At 43.6% G+C, this 24,672-nt stretch overlaps 1 protein-coding gene across 1 annotated transcript in view; it reads right to left on the bottom strand.

Annotated features, from left to right (window-relative positions):
- The window catches only part of PUM3 (pumilio RNA binding family member 3), a 130,812-nt gene that overhangs the window by 68,388 nt on the left and 37,752 nt on the right, over window positions 1–24,672 (bottom strand). The window contains exons 9-10 of the mRNA XM_082244197.1: window positions 17,327–17,405; window positions 11,620–11,718 (exon numbers count right to left, since the gene is read on the bottom strand). Of these exons, the coding sequence (XP_082100323.1) occupies window positions 11,620–11,718; window positions 17,327–17,405 (178 nt within the window). The remainder of the gene's footprint in view (window positions 1–11,619; window positions 11,719–17,326; window positions 17,406–24,672) is intronic.

Below are 24,672 nucleotides of genomic sequence, written 5' to 3' on the forward strand. Positions count from 1 at the left end.
GTCTAACGCCGCATCACATACAAACTGTAACCCCTGTATCATTTGTTCCAACAAATCTGATACCGCCTGAGGGACTTCTTCTAAGTCCCGGCGTAACCACTTGGTCCATTCAGTTACAGCCTGCGAAACCAGACCAATAGCAATTATTGGCCTGAAAGCTGATCCAATCAAGGAAAACATGGTGCGAGACATAGCTTCTATCTTGCGATCCACTGGATCTTTAAAAGACGGAGCGTCTTCTAAAGGAATAACCGTGGCTTTATTCAATCTAGCAATTGGTGAATCCACCACAGGTGGTTCTGTCCATTTCTTAATAAGGGTTTCCTCAAACGGATAACGCCTGTCAATGCGTTTGGAAATATTAAAAGTGCGTTTTGGCAGACGCCATTCTTCATCGATTGGATTGCCAAAACATTTGGGCAATGGAAAAACCTTTGCCACTTTGATGCGCTTTTTAGTCCCAAAAGGGATCTCAGTTTCAGCTATTTCTGATGGAATACCCTGTAACCTTAAAGTCTCTTGAACAGATACAATGAGTGCGTTTACCAACGCTTCCTCTCGGGCTATGGCAGATGCCGAAACATCCTCCTCACTGTCTGAAGAGACAGGACCCGAGACACCAATACCAGATGAAGTACCTGCAACTGCAGAAATAGGCTCAGAGTCTGAATTCGAGGTTTCAGATAATAAGGGGTTAGGCGGGGGTCGCTTTCTTGCGCCCTGTCCCTGACAAGCCACTTCCACCCGGGACACAAAAGTTTCCATAATGGCTGACAAAGATTCAATTGTCAATGGGGTGCTGGAGGATCCCGCAGACCCCTCGAGGGGATCCGGAGGAGATACATGAGTGGCAGGGTCCATGTTAATACAGGACACTTTTGCCAGCAATAAACAAAAAAACTTTTTTTTTTTTTTTTTTTTTTGTGTGTCTCCCCCTAGCGCAATAGCGCCCCTCAGAGTACCTGCTTCTCGATCCCAGAGAGAGAGAGAGGGACCCCCAAGGCTCACCAACCGATGCAGTGCAGTTTCCAACAAACTGCAGCCAGCGTCTGTCTTACACAGACTGGAAGGAGCTGTTTGCTTTTTCCCGGGCAGAAGGCGTGGCTCCGCCCCCTGTGTACGCCTTCCGGCGTTCCCAGCCCTCCACGAGGAAGCTGGGCTCACAAAACATGGCCGCCCCCATAGAAGAGACATAAGACTCCAAAAACATGGCGGCCGGCGTGACCTGAGGACATACATGCATTCGGTCTACGGCAAAATGGCGGCGGACCGCCGATATCGTCTTCCCAGCACATCCACCTGCACTCTGCTGAGAGGTGACATATGGATCTACAGAGATACACTGCACATAAGGTAGGATTATACCTCCTATGTTTGCTGTAATGTTACAGTCTGCTGGGTAGAGTGTTAGCTCTTGAACCAAGTCCACTTCCCACAAACACATGCTGTATTACAAGGGGGACTTGTAAGTGTCAGATATATACTGATCATATATGGAGGGGCCCATAATATATACTGCCTCATAAATGAGGAAAAAAGGGAACGTTTTACTCACCATACCGAACCGACAGGCACCCTCTCTTCATAATACCCTCTCCACCGAGGTGGGGGTTTGTGGACGCCTCGACTCTCTGGTCCTGGCGTCCAAGCGAGCTTTTAACTCGCAAAGTCAGTCCCTTTACTGGGACTCCGTCGCGGCCGACTCAGCGCACTGGTCTGCACGCGCTTTTAGGCAGAAACCGGGGTGACCACTGGATCTCACATCCAGCCCGTCGCCCGGCCCCGCATACTTACTTGAATATGTCGCGGCCGACCAAGCGCAATGCCTGGTCTGCACGCGCTCGTAGGCCGGCTGGGGTGACCACAAGTGTCGCCCAGTCCGGCATTTTTGCTTGAAGATCTCACAGGAAAAAAACACTGGAGAAAACTACCTAAAAAATGTCTTTTTCTTAAAGAAAAAAAAGTCTTGCCAGGACCAAAAGATCCCAGCAAGGAACTTAGGTCCTTACTCCTGACTAGACAGAAAAAAACTGATTCCCTGTAGCAGAGAGAGGGAGGATATACCCTCAGGGACTGCCCCCTAGGGTGGAGCCAGAACGTTTTGTCATTCTGCCTAGTCCTACTCCTGCGGAGACAACATAACCCAGCTCTTGAGAATCAAGAAGACTACGTCTGTCAATGAGCGATAGAGAAAGGTACATTATCTGTATAAGTGATTGTTAACTTGTGATCTGCCCCACTTTTTTGTTCATCACCTATATTTATTGTTAGTGTACTTTATGTGTGACCCAAAATAATTCCTCTTCTTCCAATGTGGCCCAGGAAGGTCAAAAGGTTGAACACCCCTGGGCTAGGACTACCCTGTCCAGAGGGTGACAACACTACAGTGCTATTTCAGTAAAGGAAAGTGATAGAATAAAGGATCTACTGGCACAGTCAACTGGTAATAAAACAATGTTATAGGGGAAACCCAGAAAGATAAAAACTGCTGTGTTAATGCTAATAACAGACTGCATCACTTCCATCTTTTTTTTTTGGCCTTTCATTTTGAGGAACTAAAATAACCTCACCAATGCAGTTTAATAAAAAAAAAAAAAATTAGCCAGCTCTATTATAATCTAGCAAGAAAGAACTTTTTCTCCTGGGAAATGTCGTAAATTTTTTTTCAGGAAATTGTACTTTGTTTAACAACGAACAATGAATATCCTAGTGAAATGAGGCATACGACAGTTAGATGTACATGCACAAATGTTCACAGGCATACGCTCATATCATCCAAACATGCAGAGGGAAAAATAATAATTGGTTGTGAAATACCAACAAGGCTGATGAACTACAGGTTGATCAGTAGGGGTTGGAGGATGTCTCTGCTCTGATTGAATGTTGGTCAAATACATAAAGTTGTTGCTTGATCTGGCTCAATTACAAAATGTAATATCTAAAAAGGCAAGCAGCTCCTCAGAAACTCGATCAGAAAATACATTTCAGCCTCAAATTGCTTCAGTTTATTTCACACTACATAAAACAAAGTAAGCCACTTGTGCTTTATACCATTTAATGAGATCACAAGTACTGTGACAATGTGCTTCTAAAATGGAAACTCAAGAGGAGTAAACATTTCACTGGATCTTCAAAACAAAAACCATAGACGCTCAAACACGAGGGCAATTATGTCAGCTGGGAAACCTTGTAGACAGGAACATAGCTGCTGCTTTAATTATTTCAAACTGTACATTGAGAATCAGCACCATCGCCTAATAAGATCACAGGATGTGAGTTATGTGGGATTTCCTCAAGCAATGTTTCAAGCATACGTGACCTGGAAGGGGGAGATGCATCAAACCAGAACAGAAAGGCTGGTTACAATCTATCTCCTGCAAGCAAGTGAATCCTTCACAGCAAGATTAGGAATAAATCACAAACTGCCTACAGAATCCCAAGGGCATCCCAGCGTCAAACGAACAAATGAAACACTTGGCTGACTGCACAGTTTTTTTTTTTTTTTTTCTTAATCGGAAATGGTTTTGTTAAGGGAGTGTTACCACTTGGAAATGGTGCTTCACCATTCAGGAGTTAAATTCTTGGGCAGGTATAATAGATTCAGTCCTACTGTGCCCTGCTTAACACATTAAGTAACAACTAATGTAGAAGATATAAAGAAGGCTTCATTGGCACTGACAGTTCACAAGCTGGATAGCTGAAGCTTTTACTGGACTGCCTTTGATGTGTGAGAACAGCGCTGTTTTCTTTAAACAGATAGTATTTATATAAGCTGCACTGACAAATTGGAATAAAGTGCTCTATATTTTAGCCAGTAACTGGTGTATAAACTGGTAGATCTGGATGTAGAGTTTGCCACTGGGGCATAAAGCAAAAAATTTGCATTGCTCTGGCCACTACTCCTGGCCCCTTTCACACAAACAGACCAATCGGGTCCGCCTGTCAGTTTTTCAGGTGGAGCGGCGGATGTCAACTGACGTGTCTGTTTCCTACACCCTGCATAAAGGAGCAACAAAGGCATCTATAGATAGCAGCATTGTCAGTCAGAGGAGAATCACATTAGATGTACTAGAAGATTTAGATACACTAAAAAATTGAAGGCAAACTCTAGCTAATACTTTTTAAGCAGTTACAGCAACATTTTTGTTTCTTTTTAGGATAAAGGTTTTACATAAATAAAAGCTGATCATTGTAAGCTTTCCTGTCAGTGTTAATTGGTCCGTCTCATCCCTCTAACTGCTACTTTGTCTAAACAGCTTGGTCTTAAAAAATAAAAAACAACAGACCTACTGGCCAGACCACCAGGTGCAAACAAAAAAAAGTCTGAAAAAGAAAATGAATGCAGCCATCATATCTAAGAATTGGTAATCTGCAATACAATAGATAGTTGTGCTTTTGTGGGTTTAATACTGCTTTAAGTTTGTCTGAATGTGAGTCTTGTATTTAAATGTTTCCCTGAGACTTGATATTTACGGCTGACCGCATGCTGCAAACACATTCAGGAGAATTTATAAAGGGTGTCAAAGTCACCCTTTAGAATTTGGTTAGGGCACAGCACCAAAAGTGTTGGTGCTTGTGCCAAATGCATGTACCTGTCAGACAAGTACATTCATTTTTCCACATTTGCACTGAGGAAGGAGTATCCACACTCAACACTCCTTCCCTCCCCAGACATTGTGCCCATCACATGGACAAGCGTATGTACACTAAGCAGCACATGTTGCTAGCTGGCACACCAGAAGCCTTTATGGAAAATGGGGGTACAGAATCTCTGTTGCCAGAGAAAAAAAACGATCTTTTAGCATTTGTTTTTCTCATACAAGACTTAAGTTCAGCTACAGGGCTCTGTTTTTGACAATGTAATACACATTCATAAGCTGGAAGATGCTTTGGTTGTTGAATTAAAGCTAAAGTTTAGTTAACTTTATTTTGGCTATGCAGCATCAGGAAGATAAGCTTACCTATAATGAAGTGTGTCCCCTGGCTGCTGCTTAGTGTAGAAAACTTCCCTACAGCAACTCAAGAAATACCATACATTGGTCACCTTCCAATGCTGAAACACTGCAACTATTCTTTCCTAGACCACAAAGCGCTCTGTGAATGGAAGACTGGCAGCTAAATGACAGGATCAGGCACCAACGCTTCACACTCACAGTTGCTGAACTTCATTAGTGGCAAGTAATGTCCCTGGCGCTAAACTTCAGCTTTAAGAAGAGAAGAGAAAATTAACACAATTTTACAGTTGTCCTTTCGATATTCTTGCTTCTTTTTTTATTCCATAAAATGATGCGTGAATGTGGAACGAGTTACTCTAATGATTCCAATTTTCACAAGGCAGTAACTGACAGAACTGAGAGGGCCTCTTCGCTACAAGAGGGACTCTCAGACAAATTAATTAGGTAATGCTTAATCAGAACAAATATAAATCTTTCCTGAATAGGCTTGCACAAATTTCATTTAAGATAATATATTTATTTTCTTGCATAAACCCGATCATAACTGTTTGCTTTAGGTCTCTGCAAAATGGAAAGTTCTGTGTCTGTTTAATACAGATAAGCAGTTACTGAACTACTCATGGTCAGACATGCAGAGCCTAATTTCCCTGGCTGAAGATATTCTTTAAAGCTAGAGTTCACTTGGTGCTCATATGTATGCATTTCACAGAGGGTAAAAAAGCACGATCAGCAGATTTTCATACAAACAGACAACCACAAAGTGTGCCTTACCACCCTGCATGGGGCATCACTCACTGACTACAGGGAGACATAAAAACGACATACTGTAAACTCATAAAGATGTTTATTTAATCCATTAGAAGAATTTAACACGTTAAGGAGATATCCAATATAACATAACAGCGTGCCTCAATTTGTACAAAAACTGGACAGTTCAGGAGTGGGACATGGCCACATAAGATACTTTTAAAATACAGATGGGAAAGGTTGATTAGGCAGGAAATGTTGGATTCCCCCAATTTTTTCAGAACGCCTACATTCTAGGTGTTTCACAGCCTATGGAGGCATGACACAAAAGAAATCTGTGCAAGAGCTGAATGATTGAGTTCTTTATATATTTCTAGGGAGAAATGCTGTAAAATGTGCCCTCTTGTGGAATAATTCAAACAATACAGGTACACGGGTCAAGGAGAAAACAATCTAGCTAAAAAGCGGAGTCCAGACAGCTACAGTTCTGGATAATAATAGGCAAAGCAGGGCAAGACAGGGAATAAAACACTACTGCATCCAAAAAGGAAAAAAAAAATAAAAAATCAGTTTTTCGAAAGCATTTTCACCACTTCCATGGAAAGTACAAAATCAATGACATATTATCATTCTATAGGTTCTGTATGTACCTGTATATGCCTAGGGGATCTTTAGTAAATGTTCAAGTCTCTAATGTGTATGGGAATCAAAGAAGCATTATTTCAGAATTGCAAAATGAGAAGCACAACCTGGCAGTGAAAGCGTTAAGAATTATTATATTAAAGTAGACCATGAGAAAGCCATGAGAGGAATATAGGGACTGTCATATAGATCTCACTTCTGAAAATGCTAGTTTCCTGGCTGTTATACTGATCCTCCTGGACTCTGGTAATTTTCCCTTTTCATTGACAAGTAACAATTCTACAGAGCAGGATAATCCAAGAAATGTCATAAGTCCTTACATGTTTAATTGACCCTAAAGAAAAGGAGAAAGGAAGGCACCCAAGTGTTGTGACTGTTAAGTCTGTGACCTTTTTTACAAAAGGAGTAAGATAAGAACTCTTAGTGCCATCTGTTAAAACACGGTTTCGGAAAAACTGGATTTTTGTCATACTGTAAAATCCTTTTCTCTGAGGTTCACAGAGGGACACAGCTTCATGTCTTCCAGACCATTGGGCTTTATGCTGCTCTCTCTAGGAGTAGGACTACCTCTTTAGTTACACCCCTGAGGCAGTCCCAGAGGGTTAGCCATCACTTCCTAGGACTTCAGTTTGTAAGAAGCAGTGTCAGTTTGTAAGAAGCAGTGTCAGAAGAACATATAACTCAACCCAACAGAGGGGCGGGTGCTGTGTCCGTCAGGGAACCTCAGAGAAAAGGATTTTAACGGTAGGAGACAAAAATCCAGTTCTCTCTTTCGTTCACTGACGGACACAACTCCATGTCTTCTAGACCATTGGGATGTCCCAAAGCAGTGTCAACATGAGGGGTGGGAAAAACACAGCAAAATATAGAATTCCCAACAAGGCTAAACACAGCCAACCAGGTAAAATAGGAGCTCCACATCGGGGGTCCCCCACCGAAAGCACAGTTGATGGAAAAACACCTCCGGGTGAAGAGACCATTCTCCCGGATCCAACGCCTGCCGACTGAGATGGTCCACTTGCCAATTCTCTACCACCGGGAATGTGAACAGCAGAGAGAGCCAGAACATATAGTTCTGTCCACCTCAATATCACGGCCATTTCCCGGGCCGCCAGGGCACTCTGTGTGCCCCCTTGATGATTGACATATGCCACAGCCGTAGCATTGTCTGATTGAGACAGACAAAAGTCTGATCGCCCAAATTTCCAGGATGTTGAGTCCAAACACCTTGGGGCGAGTACACTCCCAAGACATCTGGACAGACTGGCATTTGTGGTGATTACAGTCCAATACAGGGGAATAAAGGATTTTCCCAGATGAAGGGCCAGGGAGCGGAGCCATCATAACAGAGACTCCCTCAAACCCCGACTCAACAGATTCAAATTGCCCAAAGACACCAGATCCTTGTTAAATTTGGTCAGAATCTCCCTTTACAGAGGTCTGGTATGGAACTGCGCAAACGGAACCACCTCGAAGGTGGAAACCATCAGACCCAGCACTTGCATTGCAAGTCCTGAGGACGACCGATGGTTGGACAACAGGAGTCGAACTGCATCCTGTAGCTTTAGAAGTTTTGCCTGAGGAAGAAACACCCAGGCTGACGCTGAATCGAACGTCAGACCCAAGTACTTCAGCTTGTTTGACTGTGTCAGTGCCGAATACTGAAAATGTAGTGTCCATCCGAACTCCTGTATAGTTTGCACAGTAATGTCCAAGTCAGTTTCTAGAGACGAGGAAGACTCTGCACACAGAAGCAGATCATCCAGGTAGACCAGTACCGCGATCCACTTCTGTCATAGCAAGGCCAGAACTGGGGTCAAAACCTTTGTGAACACCCAAGGAGCCGATGCGAGACCAAAAAGTAATGCCATGAATGTACTCTTACCTCCTGTAAGACCCTTAATGATCTCTTCAATAGAGGCACCGAACAAACGGTCACCTACCAAACGGTCACCTACAAAAGGTAGATCAGTCAAGCACCTTTTTAGAAGCCTCGTCGACCGACCAGTGCTTCAACCAAATCATGCGGTGAAGAATCACCGCTGTGACAGATACCTTGCCAGCCAAGGGGGCCGCATCCAAAGACGCATCACAAATGTACTGTAACCCCTGGATCAACTGATCCGCCAACTCGGGAGGGTGTTGACTCCCTTCCAGATCCATGCGTAAAATCTTTGCCCATTCTGTTAGGGCCTGAGATACCAAGGTGATAGCAAACACCGGTCTCAAAATTGAACCAGCCACGGTGAAAAGGTACCAGACCAGAGCCTCAGGTCTCTTGTCCACGGGATCCTTAAAGGATGGAGAATCCTCCAACGGCAAAAGTGTGCCCCTTTTTTAGCCTGAGAGTCCACCAACGATGGAACCTTTAGTTTCTTCAGGAGAGACTCCTCAAAGGGATATCTACTAGCGAAGCGCTTGGGTATTTCAACCAAGCATTTCAGGAAACTCCACTGACTAGTGACAATCTCGTCAAAATAGGCAGGAAAGGGGAACACAGTCACCTTTGAAGATTTGCGGGTGCCAAACTGCACCAGCGTTGCAGACTCAGCATAAGCTGAGTCCTCCAACTTTAAAGTTTTCCGCACTGACACACTCAGTGCCTCCACCAGCGCTTTTTCATGCGCGGCTGCGGAGGAGGACAACTCATCCTCACTGTTAGAACACTCAGTGTGCGTGAACGCAGACCCAGTGAGCTGACTCTCGTCTGTGGAGGCAAAATCCACCTCAGACTCTGAGGAGGCAGAAGACACAGGTAAAAGGAGGGGGGCCTTCTTGCTAGGCCTCCTTTGCAGGGCCATATCTACTTTGAATACAAGTGACTGCAGGGCTGCTGTCATGGCCGCCAGGGCAGACTGAAACCCAGAGGGTCCCGCAGCTTCCAGGAGCAGGTCAAGTGGTGATACACGCTCCAGAAGCTCCATTGCCAAAAAGGGGTTAATCGGAGCAGCGCCATGCATGAAAGAGTTCTTCTTTCTTTTTTCAAAAAAGGGGACCCCCCCCCCCACTGCTGGAGCACCACAAGAATCAGCGCACCTGTGGCACTGTATAGCAGAGGAAGGATCGTATACCCCCAGGGACTCACCACCCCAGACCTGGAGAGCGACAAACAGCGTGCCACAGTGCAATGGAAAAGGAAGAGGAATCGCCGACACTGACACTAGAGACCCCGCAGCATAACACTGCACTCAGACTACAAGAAAATGGCCGCAGTTAATCTCTAATGGCTCTGCACCCCCCCACCCCAAAGCACCTTGCCCCCATGTTGATGAGGACAAGGGCCTCTTCCCGACAACCCTGACCGGTGGTTGTGGGGGTCTGCGGGCAGGGGGCTTATCAGAATCTGGGAGCCCCCTTTAACAAGGGGGTCCCCCAGGTCCCGGACCCCCTCCCTATGTGAATGGGTATGGGGTACATTGTACCCCATAAAAAAAAAATGTCTGATGCTGCTAACAGCAGCTGCAAAAACGTCCTGTGTGCGTGGGGCCTAAAGCTTTAGCTCCTTTACAAGCGTCAGGCATTTTTTTTGTTAAAACGTTGCTGGCTTCTAGAAGAGTTAAATAAACGTCTTCAGTGCATGAGGCCTTACTCCTGATATTTCAATTACAGACTGACAGCCAATAAGAAATTGCATGTTTAAGGTCTTTTTTTGGGTACAGTCTGTCATTAACATAAAAGACTGTGTGCTGCTGTACTCGTGTATGCTGCAGTGTTATCGCAGACACGAGTACAGAGAATGGGCATATGCTAAAGTAGACAATTTCCTTTATTTTGTATGTGTCAGTATACTCTACTCACGTTAATAATAGCACCGCCATATACACAAGTACAGAAGCACACAGCCATTTATGTATATGACAAACTGCATGTTGCACCTGGGCTGCCTGGACGGAGGAAGTAAAGTAGCATATACACTAAACAAGTTCAGCCAGCCCAAGTGGTTGTAAAGTCACTACTGACAAATCCTGTAATCTCCTCCCTTACAGGATGATATAATGTGCAGTAACTGTTTTTTTTTTTTTTTTTTTAAATTATTGAGCAAAATACCTTATTTAAAGCGCAGCTGAGCGCTCACATGACCTGACGGCTCTCTCCTTCCCCGCTCCGAGCACTACAGTGGGAGGGGCCAAGATTCCCCACTGACGTCAGCCAGGAGGAGAGGAAGAGATTTGGCGGGAAGTCATGTGAGCGCCCAGCAGCGCTTTAAAAAAGGTATTTACCTTAGGTACCTAAGGTATTGTAGTTACTGCACATATCATGTAAAAGTGTAACATTACTACTGATAAATCCTGTAATCTCCTGACTCCCATGCAAACAAGCAGAGAGGGAGAGAAATGGGCTGACGGAGGCATGTAACCTGACCACGGTAATCATGGATCAGCAGCCATGATAATTGTGGTCAGCACACTAAGGGAAACACAGGAACAGGCAGGATCAACCAGGTTTTTTTTAAAACGGAGAGGGACAAATGACACAGAACAAGCACTATGCTGTGTATCATGCTTTAAAGGATCAGGATCATTTATTTTTTTATTTTTAGGGTTACAATAACTTTAAAGCAGTATTAAACCCAAAATCAAACATTATATTACAATTTACCAATTCTTAGATATAATGGCTGTATTAGTATCCTTTTTAAGCTTTCTTTTCTTTATTTTCAGCTGGTGAGTCAGCCAGTAAGTTTGTTTTTCAACAGAAGTTATTCTGCAGGTGTAGCAGTTAAGAGTGTGAAGACAAATCATTTAACACTAAAGCGGTGCTTATAATGATCAGCTTTTATGTAAAACCTTTATAACAAAAAAAAAAACTGTTACTGTAACTTCAGTGTTGACTGGAGTTCATTTTTAATTTGTTAGTGTATTTAAATCTGCTAGTACATCAAACATTCCCCTCCCACCCAGAATCACAATGCTGCTGTCGTCAGGTGCCACTGTGATCCCTCATCCTGAGAGGGGGCACTGGAATAGAAGAGGTGTGTTACTGGCCAGATCATCAAGTAAAAATAAAGGAAAAACTAGGGAAGCAAGCCTTGAAAAAAGAAAACAAATGCAGCCACCACATCTAGCAATTCCTAAGCTGAAATAGATTACATTTTTGGCTTTGTGTTTAATATCACCTTAAGTAACACAGTCATTAAACTTGCTGAACTGCTGTTAAATGTAATTTTAACTAAATTCCTGACTGTAAAAAACTGGGTGGCTCTTGTTTAGGGACAGCCCAATAAAAATATATTTTGTGAAAAATTTTAAGAATATAATAACTTCCTAAACCATACCTTAGGCGTTCCATGCCATATGCAGTGCATTCCCACTCTGGCACCATCGTGTGTATGGATCATGTACATCACAGCTTCTCTGATAGCTTCAATCATTTCCTAAGATTACACAACATTGCAAAGTTAGATAAAGAGACAGAATCTTTCTCACTGAAATTTCATATATGCCACCTGACACATGGGGGGGGAGTCATTGCTACAAATTATTCAGTTCTGTAAATTTTTCCTTGAGCTACTGATCCCTGTAAACAACTCTTTTCAACAAATGTAAAAAAAAAACAAAAAAAAAACAAAAAAAAACAAACAAACAACAACAACATGTAAAATGCTGGCTGGATATGGCGTCATATGCATTTACAATATGTACCTTTTTTTTAGTAAGGTAAAAAAGGATTTTTGTGCTTACAATAAAATTCATTTCTCTGAGTTCGACGGACAATAACTCCAGAAATCATAACTACTGCGTATATTGCCTCCTCCAGGAGTAGAACTAGGCAGAACAAAAAACACCTGGCTACACCCATGGGCTGTCCTCAGCTTGGTATATAACCCCCTCCTCTAGGTAATCAGTTTAGTAGCAAGCAGTATTAGAAGTATTAGAACCCCATAGCAGGGTGGGTGCTGTGTCCGTTGATGAACTCAGAAAAATGGATTTTACGGTAAGAACACAAATCCCATTTTCTCTTTTGTTCAGACAGACACAGCGCTCCATAAATCATAACTAGTGGGACGTCCAAAAACAGTGCCAAAAGGAAAATGAGGGGTGGGGAAAATAACCCAAAGCCCATAAAAGCCCTTAACCAGGACACAGGACCCTTGTCTGGAAAAAAAAAAGTTTACAGAAAAACACCCCTCAAGAGGGAACAACCCCCCTAATCAGCAGCCTGCAAAACCTTGTGGCCAAAAGAACCATCTACAGATGCCAAAGTATCTACCTTATAGAATTTTGTGAAGGTATGCACTGACGACCAAGTGGCTGCCTTGCAAACTTGCAATATTATTGCCGGATGACAGAAGGCCCAAGAGGCACTCAGCGCCCGAGTAGAATGCGCCGTGACAGGGAAAGGTGGAACCTGACCTTTAATGGAATAGGCTTGAGTCACTGTCTGTCTGATCCATCTGGAGATGGTAGCCGAAGAAGTGGCCAGCCCTTTTCTAGGTCTGTCCGTAACCACAAAAAGCGAGTCTGACCTCTGAAAGGACTCAGTAGCTGCTAGATACACCCGAATCGCATGAACCACATACAAGGTATGCAAACAAACTTCCTTGGGATGAGCCAGCTTGGGACACAAGAAAAGCTACACAATGTCCTCATTCAAATGGAAGTCAGAGACAACTTCGGGCAGGAATGATGGACAGGGACAAAGAACCACTTTATCCCTATGGACCACTAAATAGGGACTGCAACAGGATAATGCCGCCAATTCTGAAACCCTGCGGGCTGAGGTAATAGCCACCAAGAATGTCACCCTTTGGGATAACGTAGGCAAGGGAATCTCTAGAATTTTCTCAAATGGAGGCTTCTGGAGAACCAAAAGTACTAAATTTAAATCCCATGGCAGCAAAAAGAGACCGTACAGGTGGAGCCACACGTCGAACCCCCTGAGTGAAGGTGTGAAGTAAAGAGAACGTGGCTAGGGGTCACTGAAAGAAGATTGCCAGGGCAGACACCTGGCCCTTGATGGTACTCAAGGAAAACTTCTGATCAACGCCCTGTTGAAGAAAGGTTAAGATCCGAACAGAAAATGATCGAAGATGATCATCAATCAAGTCACACAAATGTACGCTTTCCACGTACGATGGTATATCTGGCTGGAAGACGACTTCCTCGCCTTCACCATATTTGGGTTCACTGATCCAGTCAGACCTCTATCCCTCAGTACCTGGCTTTCACTAACTAAGCCATTAAAACCAGAGACTGTAAAGCAGGATTGTAGATGAGCCTTTGGGACAACTGGTCTTCTCTGAGAAGGAGCCCCGAAGGGATGTTTATGGCCACCAGGCTGATTGGAAGATCTTCACCCTTGATTCCTTGCAGGAATTGCAGAAGAAGCCTGAGCCGAGAATGATACTGGCCTTATCGGGGACCTTTGACGCCTGTGGTGTCTGCCAAAGGAACCAGTGATCTCACCACGGACCTAGTTATTCTCCTGTTGAGCCGAACCTGCTAAAGGAGCTGCATGTAGAACTGTGCAAACAGAACTGTCTTGAAGGTGGATACTGCCAGACTCAGAATCTGTATGCAAAATGGGAGAGAGAACCATCTGTGTGACAGTAGCCCGTGAATCACGGCCTGTGGTTCCTGAAGTTTATCCAGAGGAAGGACCACCCTGTTTAGAATTAGAATCAGACCTAGGTAAATCAATTCCCTGGACCAGGATAGGGGGGACCTTATGTAGTTCGGACATCACCTGAACCTTTGCAGGACTTAAATCTGCACAAGGAGACTCAGGGCCTAAAAAACCTGAAAAAGACAAGCTTTGTCCCCCTTTCTAGGTACCCCCAAAATAATAATTTTGTGGATCCCCTTGATGCTCATGAAGGAGGTCCACAAGGTCAGAAAGCAGCAAAGATGACCCCCCACCCCAATAATGGGTGAGGGCAGACCTTCATACTGAAGGGGTCTTGTCAGCAGGTCCGGAGAAGCTAGCTCTAGGCTTACCAGACCAAGGATACTTGGAACCTCCAGGGGAAGATTTTAAAGATTGATTTCCCCTGTTCTCCTTCCCAGAAGGACAAAATAATTTTCTTAGTGCTGAGAAGGAGGGCCCCACGTTTGCGACGAGGTTCCTTCCCTTTCCTAGACTATGGCAGAAAGGTACTCTTCCCCCCAGTGATACCCTTAATGATGTCATCCAGGGTAGCCCCAAACAGGCGATCGCCTTGAAAGGGCAGATCAATGAGAGCTTTCTTAGAGGCTTGGTCTGCGGACCAATTCTTAAGCCACACCACCGCTGAAACAAAGTTTGGACAGCACAGGAGCTGTATCCAAAGCTGCATCACAAATAAACTGCAGCCCATGGACCAACTGGTCCGTTAAATCAACATAAGCAGCGGGGACCTGCTCACACCCCAGGCCCTGGTGCAAAAGCTTGGCCCATTCAGTTAGGCTCCGTTCACATGTGAGCGTATGGATCGCGGGCAGAACCGCCGCGGTTCCGCCCGCGATCCGGAGATTTATTGCAAATCGCGGGACGCCTAGCGTTGCCCGTTGATTTGCAATAGCCCCCCAAACGCCGAGCGATGTTGCCGCGATTTCCGCCTGCCGAATTGCGGCAACATCGCGCAAACAAAATCGCAGGATGCAATACGCTCCAAAGAAGTACAAGAGCTTCTTTGGAGCGTATTGCGTCCCGCAATTTTGTTTGCGCGATGTTGCTGCGATTCGGCAGGCGGAAATCGCGGCAACATCGCTCGGCGTTTGGGGGGCTATTGCAAATCAACGGGCAACGCTAGGCGTCCCGCGATTTGCAATAATCTCCGGATCGCGGGCGGAACCGCGGCGGTTCTGCCCGCGATCCAAACGCTGACATGTGAATGCAGCCTTAGGGTCTGAGACACGAGGACTGAGGCAAACACTGGCTGCAATGTCGAACCAGCCTTAGCAAACAGGCTGCGTGTCACAGCCTCCGCTTTCTTGTTACCCGGGTCCTTAAAGGATGGGGATTCCTCTACAGGGATCAGGCATGGTAGCTTTGTTCCATCTGGAAACGGGAGGGTCCACCACTGGTGGACTAGTCAACTTTTGTTAAAAGTGACTCCTCAAAAGGGTAACGTACAGCAAAACGTTTGGGGACCACAAAGGGCAATTTTGGCTGTTCCCATTCCTTACAGGAAAACCTGTCAAAATAAGGCACATAAGGAAACACCTTTGAAGTGCGAGATGACCTATGCGTACCAAATGACACCGCTACATCTGTGGCTACATCAGCCGCATCCTCCATTTTTAAAAGTCTCACGCACTGCAGTGATAAGTGTGTCTACCTTTTTAATTCGCTGCTGCGACCATGGAGGAATCATCCTCGCTATAGGATGGATCTGGGTGTGTGATATTAGGCCCCCCTGGACGGGCTGCATCCACGGCGGCATCAGGCTCAGAATCAGATGAGACCGACTGAGCAGGGAAAGGCGGGGGACGCTTCCTCCTGGGCCTTTACCCACAGGCCACTTCCACCCGGGACACTATGGACTGCAGGACCACCGTCAGTGCAACCATGAGGCTCCATTAGGAAAGGAAGACCTTGCAGGACAAAAACAATCTTTTGGCACCACTAAAGGTTCCCCCCCAAGGCTCAGGGTACCTATCAACAGAGAGAGCGATAACAGGGACCCCCAATGACTCACCCTACCTGATTGGAGGAGCGCCGAGAATTCGTATCCAGCATCACCATGGACGTCATCCCTGTTCATATGTCCCAAGCACAGGAAACGAGGCTTCAGTCGTCTCCAGCATCTCCCGGACTAAGGGAAAATGGCGCCAGTGACATAATCGGGCTACACAAACATGGCCGCCAACCGGAGACCAGCCACACTAAGGGAAAATGGCCCCCGTGACATCATCGGGTTACACAAACATGGCTTGCCAACCGGAGACCAGCCGGCTGCACCCTCTGCAAGGAGACTCCCTCCTGAAGGTAGGACATACATTAGGGGAGACTCTGCTGTGCACTCTGCACTGGGAACCCCCTGCATTATACCAGCACTGCAAACATTGGGGCATGCACCTAGGGGATCTCCTACACTGGGACCCCTCCAGACTACCTGGGCAGGACATACACTATCCCAGGGCCTTTACAGAGTGGGGATAGCAGAGTAGACCCCAGGGGTCTCTGCTGCATCCTCTGCCCTGGGACCCCCACCAGACTCCAGGTCCAGAGAGGGGTAAAAGGGAGTAGGGGAAGCCCAGCTCACTGAGGGATTTTTAAGGATGTGACAGTCCCTCTGGGTCGGGGGGTATATACCAAGCTGAGGATGACCCATGGGCGTACCCAGGTGTTTTTGTTCTGCCTAGTCCATCTCCAGGAGGAGGCAATATAACCCAGTAGTTATAATTTATGGAGCGATGTCGGTGGATGAACGAGAAAATGTTTTTTTCATTTTTATTTTCTTTAGGCCTGACCATAAAAAAAAATTTTGAAGTAAAAATGTAAGAAAAAAAAAAAAAATGCATCTTCAATCCTCGCCTAAGCAACGATGGACATATCCAAACTTGCATGCCCAAACATGCAAAGGGTTACTACCTCGCGTCATTTCTATGCATGCAATCCTAAGAACTGCCCCCTACATTCAACGTCACGCATCCTAGGAGCCAGTTTGCGTGCATCTCACATATGCACAGAAATGGTGCAGGGTCTCTGCTAGTTACCTGGCAGAGCCCACGGCATGTCCGCACATGGGCAAACACGCCATAGGGCTCTGCCAGGTATACTGTATGGGCTTTTTTATATTCTTACTATACCTACAGGGTTTCTTTAAAACAGAGCATTTAATACTCTACTTCATGGAACCTTTCAGAATATTATGCATCAATGGCTCGTGCCTGTAACTGAAATTTTCCATTTGTATTTTCCCCATTTTTTTCCTACTGAAACCCAGGTAAAATGATATCCTATAACAAAAGCATAAAACTATTAATTGTAGGACATCTGAAAGAAGGCATAAAACAAGATCAAATCAGATTACTAAAATGTCATAAGTATTTACGTACCGATCTTATTTTTGGGGTTGAATTGCAAAAAAAGTCCAGGAAAACTTTATGCACCAAAGAATGCTTGATTACAGACTCCCTGGGAACAGAAATAGAAGTTAATATTAGTGACCTAATTTCAAAGCTACTACAAACCATTTCTCAGAAAGCAAACAACGAACAAAAGCACAATTAGAAGTCAACCAAAATTACAGAAGACTTGTGAGACACTTTATTAACCTTTCGGGACTGTCCAAGAGCTGCATCAGAGCTATCCAGTGAAACCAGCAAGAGAAGCATATGTATGCCATGAATACAGGACATGAGATTTTTATAGCCTATGTTCCAAAGGGAAAAGTTCTAAAAGGGTTTCTTTTAGAAAACGCATAGATAGGAATAGACTGGGAAAATGCACTACTGTATGCAACTGCTTGTAGGTGGATGATTATCTTAACGCATGAGTAAATGTGAAAATTAGTATTGTTTCTTGTTTGTTGATTCAAGTTTAAATACAGTCAACTAGGGTTCAATGCAGATAGACCCCAAATTGCATATTGGGCAGTCTCATACTGCTAACAAAAAAATAGATTAAAAAAAGACAGTGGATAATATGTTATAGCTGCAGTTCTAGATAATGTATGCTCCAGGCAGCAACTTTGCAAAGAAGCCAACAATATATTTCATCTTTTATTACAGCAAAAAATGAAGTGAAATGGACATTGCAAAACAAATTAAGCTCTTTATTTTAACCAGCAACTAAGGCATTGCTAAAATTAGGACCAAGTTAGATGTATGTTTACTTTGCTTGCATCGAAATCTGAGGACAATGGTGGATATAGTTAAACAGTAGAGCTGCACGATTCTGGCCAAAATGAGAATCACGATTTTTTAGCTTGGAATAAAGATCACGATTCTCTCACGATTCTCTGTGTAACAAAAAAAAATTGGGATAACTTTACTGTTACGTTTTTTTTTTTTATTCATTAAAGTTTATTAATTTGATGGCAGACATGAGGAATGAGGATCAGGAGAAACAGGTTTAAATATCGGGAGTGGAGCTGAGTGGATCCCTCGGAACATACCTAGGCAGGAAGGCACACAGGGGACCATCCTAGGGTACATCCACACCAGGACCAGCCTGATCCTCGGCACACGCCCTCCACCCAGGGATAGGAGGATACCGCTAGGTTGCCAGACCCATAAATACACCCGCTCTATACCCCTGTGTGGGGTGGGTGTCTCTGGTAAGTGTGCAATTTTATACGCAGACATGAGGAATGAGGATCAGGAGAAACAGGTTTAAATATCGGGAGTGGAGCTGAGTGGATCCCTCGGAACATACCTAGGCAGGAAGGCACACAGGGGACCATCCTAGGGTACATCCACACCAGGACCAGCCTGATCCTCGGCACACGCCCTCCACCCAGGGATAGGAGGATACCGCTAGGTTGCCAGACCCATAAATACACCCGCTCTATACCCCTGTGTGGGGTGGGTGTCTCTGGTAAGTGTGCAATTTTATATGGGCAGACATGAGGAATGAGGATCAGGAGAAACAGGTTTAAATATCGGGAGTGGAGCTGAGTGGATCCCTCGGAACATACCTAGGCAGGAAGGCACACAGGGGACCATCCTAGGGTACATCCACACCAGGACCAGCCTGATCCTCGGCACACGCCCTCCACCCAGGGATAGGAGGATACCGCTAGGTTGCCAGACCCATAAATACACCCACTCTATACCCCTGTGTGGGGTGGGTGTCTCTGGTAAGTGTGCAATTTTATCAAAGGAATCCCAGCACCTTACCACCCACCACGGGGTCACCTTTTCACCTGAGTGTCGGTTTGTTCCGAGTGCTGTCACCTTTATTGCCTTTGAAGTCACCGCACATGATATAGACTTTTCTACTGGATCTTTCCTTATTGGACATTGCAAGCTGTATTTTTTTAAAATAATAACTTTTTTCTATTTTTGCTCTGTTGGCACTTTTTTATTCCCCATATCAACACGTGGTATGAGTGGAACAGCTCACTTTATATAGCACCATATTTTTTAGCACATTAATATTGCATGTTAAATATTATTTATTGCTCATACAATTATTGCACCAGTCACTTTCCAATCTTTCTGCAGGCACTTTTATACCTTGCACTTGCACTTAATTGAAGTTTTTATGGAATATATTATTGTTTGAATATTACACATTATTGTTTTTAGCTTAAGGCACTTTGCATCACAGCTTATTACATTTTTATTATATCTAAATTATATAGGCAGCGCCATCACCCCTAAGTGTCAGAGAAAGGTCTAGTCTTTAAGAGGTAAACTTCCTTTCTCCCTGGCAGAGGGAAGGAAAAGATACAAATGTAATCATTTTGTTTATATTTACTGGGAGACTAAGGCTCCGTTCACATCTAGGCGTTTTGGGGCGTTTTTGGGGCGTTTTTCTGCTCTAGGATCAGCTCTCAAAACGCCCAACAAGACAAATCCTATTCATTTCAAAGGCCCCTGTTCACATTTGAGCGTTTTGACGCTGTATACAAAACGCCCAACGCTCAAAAAAGTACATGAGCTTCTTTTTGGGCAGATTACAGGCGTTTTCCATTGATCTCTATTCAATCTAAAAACGCCTGCACAAAAATCGCGGTAAAAAACGCCGCAAAAATCGCGGTAAAAAACGCGCGAAAAACGCTACGCTCAGGTGTGAATGTAGCCTTAATGCTGATAGGCGTTTGCAGGAGGAAAGATACAATGTAATAATTTTGTTTATAGTTACTGGGAGTTTTCCACAGCTGTTTTCTCTGCTCCCTTAGCTATGCAAAGAATCGAGAATATGTCAGGTTTAGATCGTCAGGGGGGGTGAATCGAGATCGCGATTTTCATACGATTAATCGTGCAGCTCTATTAAACAGGTATGTATGAAGCTGCAAATCATGCCAGTGTTTTTTTTTTCTTTTTTACAGAATGGGAAGGAACTAGAATGTATTGCTACCCTTTTTGGCAGGATTTTTTCCATGAATGACAATGCTAGGCATCAACGTCCACATCACGTGGTCTGGCTCTCCACTTTGTTGCCAGGGATTAAAGCCACCACCCTTTATTTACCAGGTGTGTTACTCTTTAACTGTGGACTCCTCTGTCCTACAATTCTTGCTTCCACTATGCAAATACCTCTTGGGTTTTCTGCATCTGACAAATGTGATGAGGGAAGGAATGTTATGCATTGGTGATATGTTCCTCAGTTTTCCCAAACACAGCTAACTTGTGTTCCTGCCAATTGTAGTGATATATTCATTTACAAGCCATTTGCAGCACAGAGACAGAAAACCGCATACTGTTTAAGCCCTGAACATGCCTGACAAATGAAGTTAGAAAAATAGTAATTCTGCAATGCGTACCTGTAAATTATGTTGGTTTACAGTACAGGACACAGGCATTGATTGATTCTTAGACTATGGGTTATATAGCACAACCTACAGGTGATTTAAACACTGGCAAAAGCCACCCAGTGTACCCATATAACCCTGCCCACTTCATGATGCTCCATTTTTTTTTTATAAGCAGATCACATAAGATTTACATAATACACAATAAGTGCAGTGCTCATACAAATTAAATCTAAGCTCAGTAGAGACTTTTATAAAATGCACACAATATACAGAATGATATTTGGAACACGAAAACAGTCACATTATGTAAAACAAAAAGTATATATATATATATATATATATATATATATATATATATATATATATATATATATATATATATATACACACACATACATATATACACGCACTAGATTACTATACTATTACTATATTGAGTTGGCCCACCGTTTGCAGCTATAACAGCTTCAACTCTTCTCGGAAGGCTGTCCACAAGGTTTAGGAGTGTCTATGGGAATGTTTGACCATTCTTCATTCTTCTAGAAGTGCATTAGTGAGGTCAGGCTCGCAGTCTCCACTCTAATTCATCTCAAAGATGTTCTAATGGGTTGAGGTCAGGACTCTGTGCAGGCCAGTCAAGTTCTTCCAGACTATGTCTTTATGGACCTTGTTTTGTGCACTGGTGCACAGTCATGTTGAAACAGGAAAGGGTCCATCCCCAAACTGTTCCCACAAAGTTGGGAGCATAAAATTATCCAAAATGTCTTGGTATGCTGGTGCCTTAAGAGTTCCCTTTACTGGAACTAAGAGGCCAAGTCCAACCCCTGAAAAACACCACCACACCATAACCCAACCCCCCCCCCCCCCCCCCACCACCAAATGATTTTGACCAGTGCACAAAGCAAGGTCCATAAAGACAAGGATGAGCGAGTTTGGGGTGGAGGAACTTTACTGGAATGCACAGAGTCTTGTCCTCATCCTGACAGAACACCTTTGGGATGAATTAGAGCAGAGACTGCGAGCCAGGCCTTCTCTCCAACATCAGTGCCTGAACTCACAAATGCGCTTCTGTAAGAATGGTCAAACATTCCCACAGACACACTCCTAAACCTTGTGGACAGCCTTCCCAGAAGAGCTGAAGCAGTTATAGCTGCAAAGGGAAGGCCAACTCCGTACTGAACCCTACGGATTAAGACTGGGATACCATTAAAGTTCACGCGCATGTAAAGGCAGGCGTCCCAATACTTCTGGTAATATAGTGTGTGTATAACAAAATATATGTTACAGGCAATGTGTGAAATCAGGCATTCTGGGTTTTATCTACAATGCTTTTACTGCATGTACGTTAATATAGATATATAGTATAGTGGGCAGGAAGGGGGTGAAAGTGGCCAGTGTTGAAGTGGTTTAATAAAAAAATACTTAACCACTTACCATACAGCCGCCGCAGATATATACGGCGGCAGGTTCCTGCGAAACGCCGTACCAGTACCTCGATTCGTGGGAGCGATCGTGGGGGAGCGTGCCACCATTCGCCAGCGGGGAAGCTGACTGCGATCGCTCCCTGTGGAGACAGAACGGCAGTCTGCTGCTGTAAACACAGCAGCCCGTTGTTCTGTCAGCAATAAACACAGGGATCCTGTGCTCCTCCTATTTAGGAACACAGGTCCCTGTGTTGATTCCATAACCGCATCCCCCCCAGTTAGAAAACATCCCCTAGACATACATTTAACCCTTTAATCGCCCCTGGTGTTAACCCCTTCCCTGTCAGTGTCACCAGTACAGTAACTAAGATTACTGTAGTAATGTCACAGGTCCCACCAAGTGTGTCAAAAATGTCAGTTAGGTGTCCGATCTGTCCGCCGCAATGTCAAAATCGCTGATCACCACCATTACTAGTAAAAAAAATAAATAATAAATAAAAATGACATAAATCTTTCCACTAGTTTGCAGACGCAATAACTTTTGCGCAAACTTTTTTTTTTTTTTTACCAAAAATATGTAGCAGAATACAAATTGGCCTAAAATGATGAAAACATTTATTTTTTTTTTTTATTGAGAATGTTATATAGCAGAAAGTGAAAAATATTTCTTTTTTTTCAGAATTGTCGCTCTTTTTGTTTATAGCACAAAAAATCAAAAACCGCAGAGGTGATCAAATACCACCAAAAGAAAGCTCTATTTGTGGGGAAAAAAAAGGACAACAATTTTATCCAGGTACAGCATCGCACGACTGTGCAAATGTCAGGTAAAATAACGCAGTGCCGAATTGCTAAAAATGACCTGTCATTAAGGGGGAAAATTTTTAGGTCCAGAAGTGGTTCATTTAAATTCAATTCAATTTGGTTCAAACAGAAATGTTAAAATATGTGAAATTATCTGGCCTTGGAGTGTTAAGGATATGATAGATTAAAGCATGGCAATATATATACACATTTAATACAAGTATGATGTCCTGCAACCTGTAAATATATCTCTAACTCCTATGACCCTGGCAAATGCAGGCTATAGACCTGCAATCTGAAAACTAGCTATTGTGCACAGGAATTATTGCAGTTGGTTCCTACTGCAAAGGCAATCTTCTTCAGATATGACACATAGCTAATCAGTTTAGAAGAGATTAATAAGAAAGAGGTCAATCTCTTAAGGCAAATGGCATATTGACATACGTGAAACAACAGCCTTGAAACAGAAACAGCTAAATATGAATATAAAACAAAACCACTATTTAAAAATATTTCAAAGGAGGAAAGTACAAACTTCATGTGGTATTTAAAATAATAAATCTAACTGAAGGAGGATCCAAATGTAACAGGAGGCTGGCCTATTCTTTACCATCAGAGGTCTAGTTAAATGAAGCTATTATTGTGGCAGAAAGCGAGATCTGGAATTTATGTACAGCGCATTGCTAATGCAATCTGATACAAATCTAACAGCAGATGTTGCGGATATCTACAACAGCTATAGTATTTGTCTACAAATAAAAAAATAACACGCTATTTTGTTTTTTTTCCTTCCGCCAAAAAAAGGGATTCCCACAACAGACTAACATCAGGCTCCGTTCACATTTAATAGCACAAAATGCCCATATGTATTTGCTGTACCCTGAAGCATCATTTTTAAATTGGCTGGCAACCTGGCATGATCTCCTCTACTTTTTAAACATACATTTTTTACAGCAGATCTTTTCTACAAAATGCCACACAACTGAGAAATCAGTCAAAAGGCTGACCAGCACTGCATCTAATGTTAGGTTTACTCTGTGTATATAACAAACTAGAGAGTACCATTCACAAGCTTGTCAGTCATACTTTCCCTAGAGTCTACACAATGCATAACATGAGTAAGAACATGAAGTACAGAACTGTACAATGTCAAGATGCCAGTTAAAAGGAATTTTTAAATTTATGTTCTATGCTGAAGTACATATGGCTTTATGCCCCATGTTAAATTACACGAGGTAAGTATACAAGGTACACAACTTTATTTTATTCCAGTGATTCCCACAAAACATCACTGTTTGAAATTACACTGAAATGGTCATAAATGAAGTAGAAACTCAAGACATTTACTTAATTTGGCAAACAGACACTGTAAACAGCCACTGTCAAACTAAGAGTCAGGAACATCGTGTCAGCTGAAACATCAGCATGAGTGTACAAGTTTCTGTGTATAAAAGCCTAACTAGATGAGCCACTTTGCGCATATGTGCATCACAGCATGTAAAACATGCATGTTCTTCCACCAGAGACATTGGTACAAAGTGGGTTACTTAAGTTCTTCTGCGTAGACTTAATGCTGTATTCCCAGATTCTAAACTTGTGCCTGACTTTTTCTGCTGACCCAGCTTCCACCTGACCTGCATTAGGATTTCCCCTGTCTGCTTAGGATTGCTGTTCACTTCCATTACTGTCCTTGGAGCCTAGACTTCTGACCAAGATTCTACTTATCCACTTTGTACTTCACCGACTGGGATTC

This window comes from Pelophylax lessonae, assembly GCF_965119305.1.
Source record: "Pelophylax lessonae genome assembly, chromosome: 1".
Taxonomy (NCBI): domain Eukaryota; kingdom Metazoa; phylum Chordata; class Amphibia; order Anura; family Ranidae; genus Pelophylax; species Pelophylax lessonae.